General features: G+C 42.0%; 1 protein-coding gene across 6 annotated transcripts in view; it reads left to right on the top strand.

Moving 5' to 3' along the window:
* Positions 1-13,521, top strand: part of SGCD (sarcoglycan delta) — a 1,063,424-nt gene that overhangs the window by 907,553 nt on the left and 142,350 nt on the right. For all 6 annotated transcript variants that reach the window (XM_051844413.2, XM_051844412.2, XM_002710335.5 and 3 more), the window contains 2 exons: positions 1,638-1,725; positions 8,800-8,919. In XM_051844413.2, the coding sequence (XP_051700373.1) occupies positions 1,638-1,725; positions 8,800-8,919 (208 nt within the window). The remainder of the gene's footprint in view (positions 1-1,637; positions 1,726-8,799; positions 8,920-13,521) is intronic.

Below are 13,521 nucleotides of genomic sequence, written 5' to 3' on the forward strand. Positions count from 1 at the left end.
TGCTCGGCCCTCCCCAGGTTTGCTGCTGGTTCTTCCCGGGTTGGCTACTGTCCCTTCCACCTCCGTGGAAGGGCGGTTCCCCCTGCCACTTTCCCCACTTCCGCGGGGGAGCGGCACACCGCCGGCCGGCTCTCTCGGGGGCTGCACAGGTGTTCCCCTTAGATGTTCCCCTTAGATGTTCCCCTTAGATGTTCCTGGTGCATGCCGTCTCTCTCCTCCTTTATAGTCCTCCTCTGCCAATCCCAACTCGGCTGCCCACACGCCGAGTACGCTGCTCTCCTCCAATCAGGAGCAAGTCCTACAGTTTATTGGTTGAACTGGAGGCAGCTGTGTAGAAGCTGTTTTCTTCTCTCCCAGCGCCATATTGTGGGAGAGCAGGTGCATAGAATAAGTCTTAATTCCAGTAACTTAGTCTAGTCCGAGCTGCTCCCCACAGATGTCTTATTAAATTTTCAGGTTGATATATGTCATATAGTGAAAAGGCTCAGAAAGACAGAATGACTACCAAACTACTATGTTCTAAACAACTAGATGATGCTGACACATATTCATCCTTCATTTAAGCCTTTAGTGCCATCCAAGAAAAGGAGAACTTCTAAGCCAGGGGTTGGCAAACAGTGGCCTCTTGGCAGCATTGGGTCCTCTGCCTGTTCTTGTATCACCAGCAAACTGAGAATAGTCTTCACATTTTTAAATGATCGAAGGGAAGGGAACAAAGCAGGGGAAGAAGAATATGTCATGACATATAGAAATTATATTAAATGTTAAATATGAAATGTAAATTATAAGAAATTCAAATGTCAGAGTCCTTGAATAAAGATTGGTGGAATGCAGCCATATTCCTTTGTCAACGTGCCATCCAGGACTCTTTTGCACCAAAACATAGTTGAATAGTTACAACAGAGACCAGTATCCAACAAAGCCCCAAGAAAGTATCAGGCCCTTCACAGAAAAATATGCCACACCCTGTTCTAAGTCATACCCAGCAACATCTACCACGCTGTAAGAGAGGAACAAGGATTGTAGGGGAAGTAGATGAAAGCCTGGAGTGCCTGGAGGAAAAAAAATCGGGAGACAACTAAAGGATGAATGGGGAGGCATAGTTTACTTGGTTAAACTGGATTTCCTGAGCTGTGCATATGCAGTTACAAACATCACCCCAAAGATTTCTCTGAGCTGGTGGACATGCCTGAGGGGCAGACCTTGATCACACAAGGGCTTCCTACTCTCCTTTAAGGACTCTACATTATTTCTTTGGAGAAATTGTAAGCCAAAAAGGGTGTAGTTAGAGTGTAAGTCATTTGAAATCATTGTCTGCATAAAGGCTAATTCAGATCTGCAATCAACTCTACCTGGATTTGTGTCCCAGTTGTCTCTGATTCAGCTGTAATAATGTATCTGTGTGTGTTCTACAGAAATCTGTATTGTCCACATTTGCCTTTCTGAGTATCTGTTTGAAGGACATCTATTTTGGATGAATGATAATTATCATGTATATGGAAATCAAATTTTCAAATAAAAGTATCAATTAGAATATGGCTAAAACCAGTTCAGCCATTTGGAAAGTTAGGGTCACATTTTTTTGTTGTTGTTTAGAAATCAGTTATTTTCATGCGTTTCTCTTATTCTCATTATAGGGTAATGCCCTGTACTTCAAATCTGCCAGAAATGTTACAGTGAACATTCTCAATGACCAGACTAAAGTGCTAACTCAGCTGATAACAGGTAAGAAAAGAGAATTTAGCAATGCTTAGTCCCTGCAGGGTGCTCAGAAAATGTAGAATTTAAAGTCAAATGAAACATCTTGTGTACATGAAAAGAATGTTTGCTAACAGAGTTACAGTATCAAGAATAAGACTATAGCATGTATTCCTTGAATCTACTACACTGTTGTCCTCTCTTTACCCACATTTAACTTATAAAATCTATTGCTTAGAGGCAATTTAAAAAGTTGTCATAGAACGTGGCCCTGAGATACAAGCCAGCTGCTTCATCTATTGGTGAACCAAAGAAAAGTTCCTTGCTCTGATGCTTGTGGAAAAACTGGCTGTGCTGGATTAATTGAGAGAGGGAGAGCACAGAACACACAAAGCTGTGCACCATGCTCTGCGGGTTGGAAAAGAACGGTTTCATGATCGTTTGAATCCATGCCATTGTTGCCATGCGTGCTAACTCCAAAACGAACTCAATTGTAAGATGAGGATGTATCTGTCTCCATTGAATATGTTCCTGTGGTTCCTTCTGATACAGCAGATCTACTTCCTACAGCTTAGGAAAGCACTCGCTGGGTTTTAAGCTGGTGTTTCTGACATGTAAACAAGGATTGATTATTCACAATAATGATTATCGTAATAAACACTGGCCTGGTGGTCCTGGTTATGTGTTGAGTGGTAGGATCAATGGCACCTCTGTAGGTTCTAAGCAGCTGTAAACAGGGAGGCATTATGTACTCCCATATTGAAAGAAAAAGGGTGTGTGTGTGTGTGTGTGTGTGTGTATGGCATTGTTAAACTTACAGGGAGAAAATGCCATTTGTTTGGCTTCAGGGCTAAGAGAGAAGTGTACAGATGGACATTTTGAGAAGCCAGTTGCTTTAATGCCCTGAAACATTACTGCAACTCAAATATCTGGAGCTCCACAATAAACGAACCATGGGGAAACAGGTGCCCAGAGTGTTCTCTGGTCAGGATAGAGCCTGGTTTCTCCCCAACCCGCAAGAGTGCCACCTGTGGATGTCTGAGGAGTCACAACCAGTGGGTGCCAGGGCCCATCAGCCCATCTCCCCACCTCAGAACTCGGGGATTGCAGGAACTGCTGTGCCTAGCTGCCCAGAATCCACAAGCACGCCGTTCCAGCATGCTGCTGGATTGCCAGCCCTGCCATGTAACATCTGGCCCACAGTCACCAAGCTAAATAATTAAATAAACAGCTTCAGTAAGCAATCATTTAAGCAGCATGTGTGAAAATTGCCTCCAGGAGGGAAATAAATCCAACCCCCAGCTCTCAGACTCCTGTGCTCAAAAGGAACTTATTTAGCCTGTGGACCATTTGCCATTTGTTTGCAGTGGGAGATTTGGTAGACTTGAGAGATTTTGTAGTGATAAAGCTGGCACTGCCCAACAGACTATTATTCAGACAAAACAGTCAGTCTTTCGCTTCTTTCTTTCTCTGTTTTTCCCTCCTGTCTTCATTCCCATCTCCTCCTCTTCATCCCCATCTCCTCCTCCCCTCCCCCTGACTTCTCTCTCACCCTCCCCCATCCCATCTCTCCTCCTTTATCTTTCCTACACCTCTCTCTCCCTGTTCCTCCTCTGTACTTAATTCCCCTCCACTCCCCTCACCTTTCATATTTCCTCTCCCCTTCCCTTTCCCTCTTCTGACCGTACCTTCTTGCCCTCTCCTCCTCCTCTGATCTTCCTCACCCTCTCTCTTCTTCTTGCTTCCATCCATCCAGTGGTCTTGTCTTTCAGTCTTTCCTTCTCAAGGTAGACCTCCCAGGGAGCTGGAAGGCACCTGTCACTAACTCTTAAGGTAAGGCAGAAGATAGCTAATAACGAAATGAGATGGGCAGAAAGTTACTGTAACACTAGTAAACAGAAGCCTGTCAAGAGGATTGCTATAGAGGATAACAGAAGTATTAAGAATAAAATTCCTGCAGCTGGGGTTGTAGCACAGCAGGTTAAGCTGCCCTCTGAGGCACCAGTATTCCATGTAGGCACTAGTTCAAGCCCCGACTGCTCCATTTCTAATTCACATCCCTTCTAATGTGCCTCAGAAGGTAGCAGTTGATGGCCCAATTCTCTAGACCCCCCACCCTACATGAGAGGTCTAGAATAAACTCCAGGCACCTGGCTTCAGCTTGGCCCTGTCTTGGCCATTGAGGCCATTGGAGGAGTGAACCAGCAGATGGAAACTCTCTTTCTGTCTCTCCCTTTCTGTTATTCTCGCTTATAAATAAATCTTTCAAAAAAGAATATTCTAAACACATCCTTCAGTATTCTTTTACATTATATTTCTGCACATGAATGGAAAGTGCCCCACAGTTTCCACAGTGATTTCTGATTCCTGTTACATTTGATAATGTACTTACTGCAAGGTCAATCACTCCTGTCTTCTAAGCAGTGAGATCTACTGAGGCAATCCTGGGGATTCGAGAACTCCCTTGCTTCACTACAGAATGTCTCAAAAGCCCATTAGAAATTCTAATGTTAGAAGTTTGGGTAATCTTTTCAAATGAAACAATATTTTAAATGGTAGTTAAGTCCCTGTGTTCACAAATGTGTATTTGACCCATAGGGCTACTTTTTTAGTATCTCAGTAGTGGGTGCAAACAGGGAACCCTCCGACTTAGAAGGAAGAAAGCAGTAGGGATGCCTATGACAGCATCACATGGATGTGGGAAAGAGTCCCAGTATCAGAGGAGCTGGGAAAAGAAATTATCCTAAATGGCTCCCGGGCCTCTCCAGCACCCCACGTCATGACCGTGGCATGACATGGAGACTGCTGATGAATCCTGATGGGCTGCAGTTCTGTTCAGAAGATTCATTAAAGAGGTGCTTCACACACAGCCTATCACATACAGAGGGGGATTAACTGAAGATTAGTTTCACATGATGAATAGTGATTTTTTTTTCCTTCCTATAGAAGAACGATTAGTTCACCAAGGGGCTTCCTGTGCAGTCTCCAGCTCTATTTGCATTTCTCTCCAGAGTCATTTTTTTCTTAAACAATTCCAGCGTTGTCCAGGGAAGTTTGGCAGCCCCAGATGAAATGGACAAAGGACAAGCCGTGCGCACCATCGAGCCAGCAGTTGCTCGGTGGAGTTTTGGCTAAAATGACCAATTAGTGAGCTTTAGATAGCCAAATGGTTCTGGCTCTTAGTAAATTCCATTTGTGTTCTATGAAGCCCTGAAAGGCAAGATAACTTAATTGGGCTTTGTGTTCTCTGATTGCTGTAGTCTCTTCAGTACATTCTCTTCTATGTGTCAGAAACCACTCATGAGTTCCAAGTAAACTCAGGGGACAGGAAGGTGCCCTTGACTGCGCAGGAGCCAAATTTCATGATTTTTCCCAGGACTACAGAGGCAGAGTCTAAGCACTGGGTCCAGTCTTCCAAGAGTACCCCCACTATACCATATGGCTCAATCCAGAAAGGGCAAACTGTGCTCACTCTATGTGTATCCTGAGGTCACTCATGTATGCATTCATGCTTCATTATATGCACATCCCCAATTCCCTCCCTCCCAAAATGATAATATTAAAGTATTGGCAAGTATTATAGGCTTCACTGAGGGTTTTTATGCAGTTAAGAAAACAGCTACACCATAGTTCTTAAAGAAAAACCTAAACCAAATCACTCACCACCTATCTCTGTTCTTTCAAGAGTTCCCACCGGTCCTTGTGTCCAGTTTTTCTTTGGTCCATCCTCAAAAAGCTCATATCCTAATTGCTCCATATACTTGAGCTCCAGTCCCTTTTGTTCCTAGGCAAATAAATCTCCATTTTTTGTGAGCCAATTCTGAGAGCTCAGTTACAGACCCACTTTCTCTCCTCACCTAGAGCATGAAGGTAGTCAGAGATACTGTCCAGTTCCCACATTGCTTGGAAATTCCATATTGTCTCTGCTGTTTCAGTCTTGTGCTCATTAAGGAAACTTTCTCATGTCCTTTTGAGCAGTAGAGGGCTAGTGTGGGCTAGTGTGGCTGTACTGGCTTTCGAAAGATGAGGTCTGCCAAATTGAGGTGACTTCCTGAATAGGAAAAGCTCAGTAAGAGGCACACATCAGCATTGCTTTACAATGGGGACAGCAGCTGCAGTAGAAAAAACAATGCTGGTGATGACAAGAATGACACTAACCACAAAAGCAGTCCTCTGTGTTTCAAGGCAGTTTTCCACCTACAGAGTTCTTCCCATCAATAAAGTTTCACCGGATCCCTTCAGGCATTTAGGGAGTGAACCAGTGGATAGAAGATAGTATTTTGTGTGTGTGTGTGTGTGTGTGTGTATGTTTTCTCCCTTTCTCCTCCCTCTCTTGTTCTACCTTTGTAGTAGATGAAAAATATGTAAACTTTTTTAAAAATTGTGTGTTTCAGGTATGATGGAAAATGGAAAATAATGTTTGTGTTAAATTCTAAAAAGGGAGAGACATTTCAATCTATCTGAGCTGAATCTACCTTAATATCTAAATTTGAGGTAGCTCAAAAAGCTGTTAGACACACTATGCACTTACTTCCCATACAGGACTTTTTTCCTCAATGAGTTATGTTATGAGAATTAAATATAAAACCTGTTCTCAAACAGTTGTGTGTGTGTACAAATTGTTGAAATCTTAACAGTATAGAATTGGTCTTCTGTGTATAAAATTAATTGAAAATGAATCTTTATGGAGAATGGGACTGGGAATGGGAGAAAGGGAGGGAGTGGTGGGGTGGAAGTTCAGGTGGGAGGGCAGGTATGGTGGGAAGAATCACTATATTCCTAAAATTGCTCTTAAGAAATTTGTACTCATTAAAAAAAAAAAAAAAAGCTTTCTTGGCTGGCGCCATGGCTCACTAGGCTAATCCTCCGCCTGCGGCGCTGGCACCCCAGGTTCTAGTCCCAGTTGGGGCACTGGTTCTGTCCCAGTTGCTCCTCTTCCATTCCAGATCTCTGCTGTGGCCCAGGAGTACAGTGGAGGATGGCCCAAGTCCTTGGGACCTGCACCCTCATGGGAGACCAGGAGGAAGCACCTGGCTCCTGGCTTCGGATCGGCGCAGCACGCCGGCCATCGCGTCCATTTAGGGGGTGAACCAACGGAAGGAATACCTTTCTTTCTGTCTCTCTCTCTCTCACTATCTAACTCTGCCTGTAAAAAAAAAAAAAAAAAAAGCTTTCTTTTTGGGAGAAAAAACTATTAGGCAGAAACTCATCAGAAGAACACAGGAGTACAGTCCTCCGCATAGAACCTAGGTTAAGTAAAAAGAAATTTATCTTTTGTTGCCAAAACTCCTACAAAAAATTTTTTAAAGGTAGAACCAATAAATCTTGTATTTTTCCAAAAATATCCAGGATATCCAAATGTGGCACTTTGGTTTCCTATAGGTATTTTTCAAAAGTGCTAATTAATAATAAGTAGCAATGGAAGGGTCCTCAATGGCTTCTCTCTAAAGACCACTAGCAGTACATCTTAGTGGGACAAGTTGGGTTTATTACTCCTTGCAGTGAGGGAGAATGTATACCATAGGCAACCATGGGGCATCTCAGTAAGAAGCTCTTAGGAACAACTTATTACAGGATTTTATCTCAATTAGGTCACTGACTTCAGGTCACTTTTAGGAAGTTTTAAGGAAGCAAGGCTTCGTTTTGGATTAGATACTGTCAGGAAGACAGAGCAAGTTTTTGATTGGGTTAATCTCCAAAAATAAGAAAGACAAGAAGAATGTAAAACTGTCATGGATAAAGAAATAGCACTCCTATGAACCAAGATAAGGATATTTTTCATCTTTTGTGCAGTTTGGACGTGGTCACAGTTGTTTTTCTTTTTGTATGTGTTTTGCTTTTGATGGGCTCATTATGCCCACTGAATTGCCTTGTCTAGTATTGATGTCTTGCGAAATTATTAATATTCAAGCAGGAGATCACTATGATCTAGCTGACCATGCCCCTGGATGTCTGGGAGAGTGTGGCTTTATGTATCAAGACTACCTGACTGGGAATCAAAAGAGTAAATTATGTTCTAACTCCCTCTTTAAGTTCCTAATAATGTTATTTTGGGTAAATTATTTGGTTCTTGGTTCTTCTGAGCTTCAGTTTCTTTATCTAAAATTGTATTATTACTGCCTATTCTATCTCATAGAAACCAAGGCTGGTCCAGGTCAAAGCAAAGCCAAGAATTTCATCCAGTCTCCCATATGGGTGTCAGAGCCCTTAGCACTTGAGCCATCACTTGATGCCTTCCAAGACACATAGAAGGAAGCTAGATCAAAAGTAGAGTAGCCAGGACTAGAACTAGTACTCTAATATACAATGCAGGTGTTCCAAGTGACGGCTTACCCCACTGTACCACACTGCTCACCCCAAACTGTCTGTATTTTTCTTATTTATTAATTAGTTGTTAAATTTACATTGGTCCATTTCCATCAGAAGATAGGTTCTGTGAGATCAGGGCCTTGCCTTCCTGATGCACACTGTAGTAGGCTCGCTTTCAAGAACAGCATTGTTGTCATAAACCATGTACATTTATTGTTATTGAATGAATGTCTAGAATAAAATATTCAGCAATTTCCAAGGCAATTAATTATAATATTATAGCCAGTCTACCCGGAAGTGATGTATATACTGACAAAGTAAACTTGTCTTGGTGTCAAATGCAGCCAGAATGTCGAAAGTACAAAGAGAGAGACTTCAGCTGTATTTTAACAAACCCTTCGTGACAGGGCTTGCCAAATAGATGCAGTTGCCTCAAGAGCTGATGAGCCTCTTAGACTTTGAACCGTTCAAGCCAAAATCTATAGCTATTTGACAGAGATTTTGTGCTAGAGGAAGGAAATATCACTCAAGAATTAGTTTGGATGGTCTTGACAATCATTGCTTGAGAGTTTATGATTAAAAGTAATTGACAAGACATGGCTGGAGTAGAGACACAGATTTTCATGTCAGTTTCTGAAAACCAATCCACTTAACATTAAGGTCTGATACAATTTTGTCAAATGTGTAAGTTCTATGAAAGCTTCCTGTAGTCAAATGCAACATGACTAATGTATTATCTTCCTCTCTCTTTTCTCCTCACCTCTTTCTCTCCCTTATCAACACCCATTCTAGGTCCAAAAGCTGTAGAAGCTTATGGCAAAAAGTTCGAAGTAAAAACTGTTTCTGGAAAATTGCTCTTCTCTGCAGATGACAACGAAGTGGTAGTTGGAGCTGAGAGATTAAGAGTTTTAGGTAAGGAAACTTGACTTACTTCATTAGTTGGATGCTATTATGTATATTTCAAAGGAAAAGTCAAGTGGTACTATGGATTAAATATTTGCATCCCAGCCCCACCCCACCAGAAAAAAAATCCATATGTGGAAACCCCAACCCTTTTAAGTGACATTATTATGAGCTGGGACTTTTGGGTGGTAATTGCATCATAAGGATATTGATCTCCTAAACGGAGTTGTGGCATTATAAGAGAATGAAGGATCCAGGGTACTCTTTCCATCTTGTAAAGATACAATGAGTTGGCAGTGTACAGCCCAGAGGAGGGCCCTCACCACAACCCAGGTATTCTAGGACCCTGATCTCAGTCTTCAAACCTCCAGAACTATGAGAAATGAATTTCTTCTATTGATAAGCCCCTCAGTCTATGGTACTTAGATCCGTTCAGACCAGTACAAATGGTATGTAGAAGAATGAAATAAGCCATGGTTCTGGATTCTTTAACAGTAAAACTATTGAACTTCCGTGGAGTCCAGTCCCCCTTTCTTAAGCCATGAAGTCTTTTCAGTGTATCCTCCAGCTCTGAGTTTTGAGTGGGGATGTGTGTTCATGTGTAAGGTGATATCTGATCATCACAAACAGGCATTCTTGCTTGTATCATTCAACATTTATATATGTGATACAGTGACTGCTGAACCTGGTTTCAAGTTAAGAATTATCTAGAAGATTTCAGTGAGTTAGGCTCATATATGAAACCAATTCTAATTAAATAATTAATTAGAAACTTTAGTAGAAGGACATAAGTACTCATTATTAAAAATATTTGTAGATATTTCTATGTTCCCACTATTGGGATCATTGATTTCGAGCACACCACAAGTGAGTCTTCTATGGCTGTACGCTGACATCTCACATGAAGATTTAAGAATCCTAGTGCTGGACTTGACCTGGCTTTTAACCCCTGATGTCATCAACTGATTGTATGACTGAACAAGTTACTGTCTTCACTATGCTGGTTTCCTTTTCTGCTCCACATCTATCATCTCAAGTGGTCCCTAGGGAAAGATGAGACCATGTAGTATGAACTTACCACAGTGTCTAGAGTAAACTGCTATTCAGTCACTGATAGCTGCTTCTGCTGTTACTACTTATATATCACTACTGTTCATACACGTAGTAATGCTGCTTTTCATTTTGTTCTCCACATTATTATTGGCACTCTGTGTCTTCTTTCTCTTCTGTTACCTCCTTTATTTCTGTGCTGCTTCTCATTGTCACTCCACCCCCAGTCAAGCAGCTTTTCTGATCACTCTCCCTCTCTCCTGCGTAATAAACATTCATGTTTCCTTGCTGTGTGGTTCTTTGACCTCTGTTCCATAGCTGTTATCTTCTCTGAGTTGCAGGTCATCCACTTCATCTGGATATTCTACCACCCTCCCCACATCATGGGTCTTGAGTTCTTGGGCAAATATCCACACACAGAGAGACAAATATCTCATCATCCCATCCTCCATCCCACCTACCCTTTTGTGGATGTTGACTTCCCTGTCACCCTTACTGGCTTAATTATGCTCTCTTCAGTCTGAAAACTTCAGCCAGCATTATCCTGAATTTTGTCGAGTAAGCACAGTCAGAAAATGGAAGTGTTCATGTGATCATCCTTAGGTGGCTGAATGGAGGTGAGGGTTCACAGTGCAAAGGTGGTGAACTGAAGGAAAGTCTAATCCCAGGGCAGTGGCTTAGCTTTGTGTGATCTTTGTCTTTAGCACCTTGCTTTTTCTTATCTGTAAATGAGAGTTATCTAGGGAAAAAGATTTGGAGCAAAGTTTCCCAGTGGGAAAAACCTTTTTTTAAAAAGTTAAATATTTATTGGTAAAGCAGGCTAATGGAGAGAGTAAGGGAGAAAGAGACTGAGAGAGAGAGAGAGAGACAGACAGACAGACAGAGATACCTTTCAATTACTGGTTCAGTCCCCAAATGGCAGCTAGGCCTGGGCCAGGCTGAAGCCAGAAGCCAGGAGCCTCTTCCAGATCTCCCATGGGGTAGTAAGGGCCCAAACACTTGGGTCGCCTTCTGCTGCTTTTCCCTGGCCATTAGCAGGGAGCTGGATTGGAAGTAGGGTAGCCAGGACTCAAAGTGGCACCCATATGGAATGCCAGCATCACAGGTGGAAGCTTAACCCACTGAACCACAATGCTGGCTCTGTCAGCAACTTTTAAAAATAGAATTTTTACTTAGCTCTGATGAAAACAATAGATAAAAGATCAGTATTGGTTGGGTTGAGGATGAGGATTAAGAAGGGGAGAGGTCAGATATTGGGGTCTTGGCTGTATACTTTCATGCTTCCCCCCTGTGTCTTTGGAGGATCAGTTAGAACTTATCTTTGAAACTCCTTATATAGATAATTTTTTTAAACAAAAATCAAAGTCTATTGACCATGACTATGTGGTGATCCAGATGCTGCATTATTATGTTGACATCCCACAAACAGCTTTGGCGGTAGGCACCATATTTATCCTTCCCCCCTTTTACAGATGACAGAACTGAAGGGGGTCACAGGGAAGGCTGAACCACAGTAAAGGCTCAGAGCCAGGAGTCCCAGCCAGGTATTTTGAGTGTGGCTGGCTTCATTTTCACACACTATCCTTTCTTTCCTGCCCCCTATGATCAGTCCCAAATTCACGTGAGAAAACAATGATGAAGGGACTTGGCCAGCTGGGACACCAGCAGATGGTGGACTAAGGTTTCTGTCCCTGCCCATTGCCTTGTAGAGTCCAAACCAGCTTCACTGCATGACAGTGCATTAGTTCTGAGACTTTTTCTGACTCACGATTTAGGTTTTTCTCTCTTTGTAGGAATGGTACCTTCTACATGATTTCAAAGTTGGGGGGAAAAACTCACAGAAACTTCAAGCTTCCATATTGTTCAAGACTATTTTGCATTTCCAGCTCTAAAATCAATGCCCAGGCAAAACAGTTATGGAGTCTCACCCCAGTGTACAAGGGGGCTTGGCAGACCCCATCAGTTCCTTCGTGCTCCATGAGTCACTTTACTGCTATAAACTCTTAACAAAGATCCACGTTAACTTTAAATATCTGAATGCTTTGACATGATCTTATTGCACCCAACTTTGTAATGGTATTATTTAAGGACTTCACCAACTTCACCCCATCCCATGGTCATAGTGACTTAGACTAAAGGCTCAAAGATGATTTCAATTTTGGTTACTACAAAGCAGGTGTATAATTTGGTTTGTAATTTTTCATCTAGAGAATGATAAAGCATAAAATCTCTCCTTCTCTCTATCATGTGGGAAATGTGGGAAAGAAGCATGAAAATGAATAGCACTGCTGCTACAAATGCTAAAATATTTGGAGATGACCACCCTACAAATCTTGCATCAACCTACTCAGTGAAATGAGCCCAGTGTGCTGCAGAAATGAGCTTCCTATCAGCTGGGATTTGAACATATGGTGTGGAATGAGAAGTTTAAGCAATTTCATTTTCAGCTTAATGAGAAGTTTGTCTTTCTGAGTTGTCAGACTGCACAGCCTCTTGGGAGATTTGAAGCTAGATGCATATTTAAAGGTAGCATCAAAAATAGCTGAGTTTGAATCCTTACCAAACCTATGCATGCACTTAGGATGTGAGTGACCCTATTCAAGTCTATCTTCTCTGTAAGTTTTCATTTCCTTCCTGTCTAAAAGCAAGAGAATGAGGCAATATAAAGAATGGAATGAAAAATAAATGAATCTAATAGGAAACTTAAGCAAATGTTTTGTTAAAAATATAGTTATTTTAATTGAGTAAGAATAAACAGCAGGAGCCTAAGAGGAAAATGCCTCTTGGCTATATAACAGCTTCCCTCAAGGGTTCAGAACAACTTTTAAAATTATTTTCTGTGACTGAAATTTAGCCTGTTAGGATGTCCCTGTCCCACATTGGAGTGCATGGGTTTGATTCCCAACTTCAGCTCGTAATTCTTCCTTCCTGCCCACGCAGACTCAGGGAAGCAGCAGGCGATGGCTGAAGGTACTGCGTTACTGCCACCCACGTGAGAGACCTGGGTAGAGTTCCAAGCTACTGCCTTTGGCCAGGCCCATTCCCAGCTGTTGTGGGCATATGGGTTTTGAACAGTAGATGGGAATGTTCTCTCTCCCTCTCTATGCCTCTCAAATAAATAAAATCTTGAGAATGAAATAAAATTGTTTCCTGATAGTCACATCCACCTATTCAGTTCTCAGGGCAATGACAGCCTTATGGTTACCTTGAAAAGTACAGCAGAGGGACTGGAAAAGTGAGACTTCATAAGAAATGGCTCAATTATCTGCAAATGTTTACCTTGGGAAGGTATGGAGAAAAAGATACGTATATAGACTACAGTTACTGATCTCTCCAATATGTGTTTTTCCTGGAAAAGAGGGCATGCCTAGTCATGTAGTTTAGTCATGGAGAGTTCGGGTTTTAGGGTGAACTCTGGGCTGTAACCCTGGTTTCTGTGATTTGTCATTTGGATGCATCATTTCACTTTTCAAGGCATGCTTTGACTCCCTTGTAATACAGGGTGTAATTCCTGGCTCTCTATGTTGGTGGGAGAACTGAACGACACATGCATACAATATA

This window comes from Oryctolagus cuniculus, chromosome 6 (assembly GCF_964237555.1).
Source record: "Oryctolagus cuniculus chromosome 6, mOryCun1.1, whole genome shotgun sequence".
Taxonomy (NCBI): Eukaryota; Metazoa; Chordata; class Mammalia; order Lagomorpha; family Leporidae; genus Oryctolagus; species Oryctolagus cuniculus.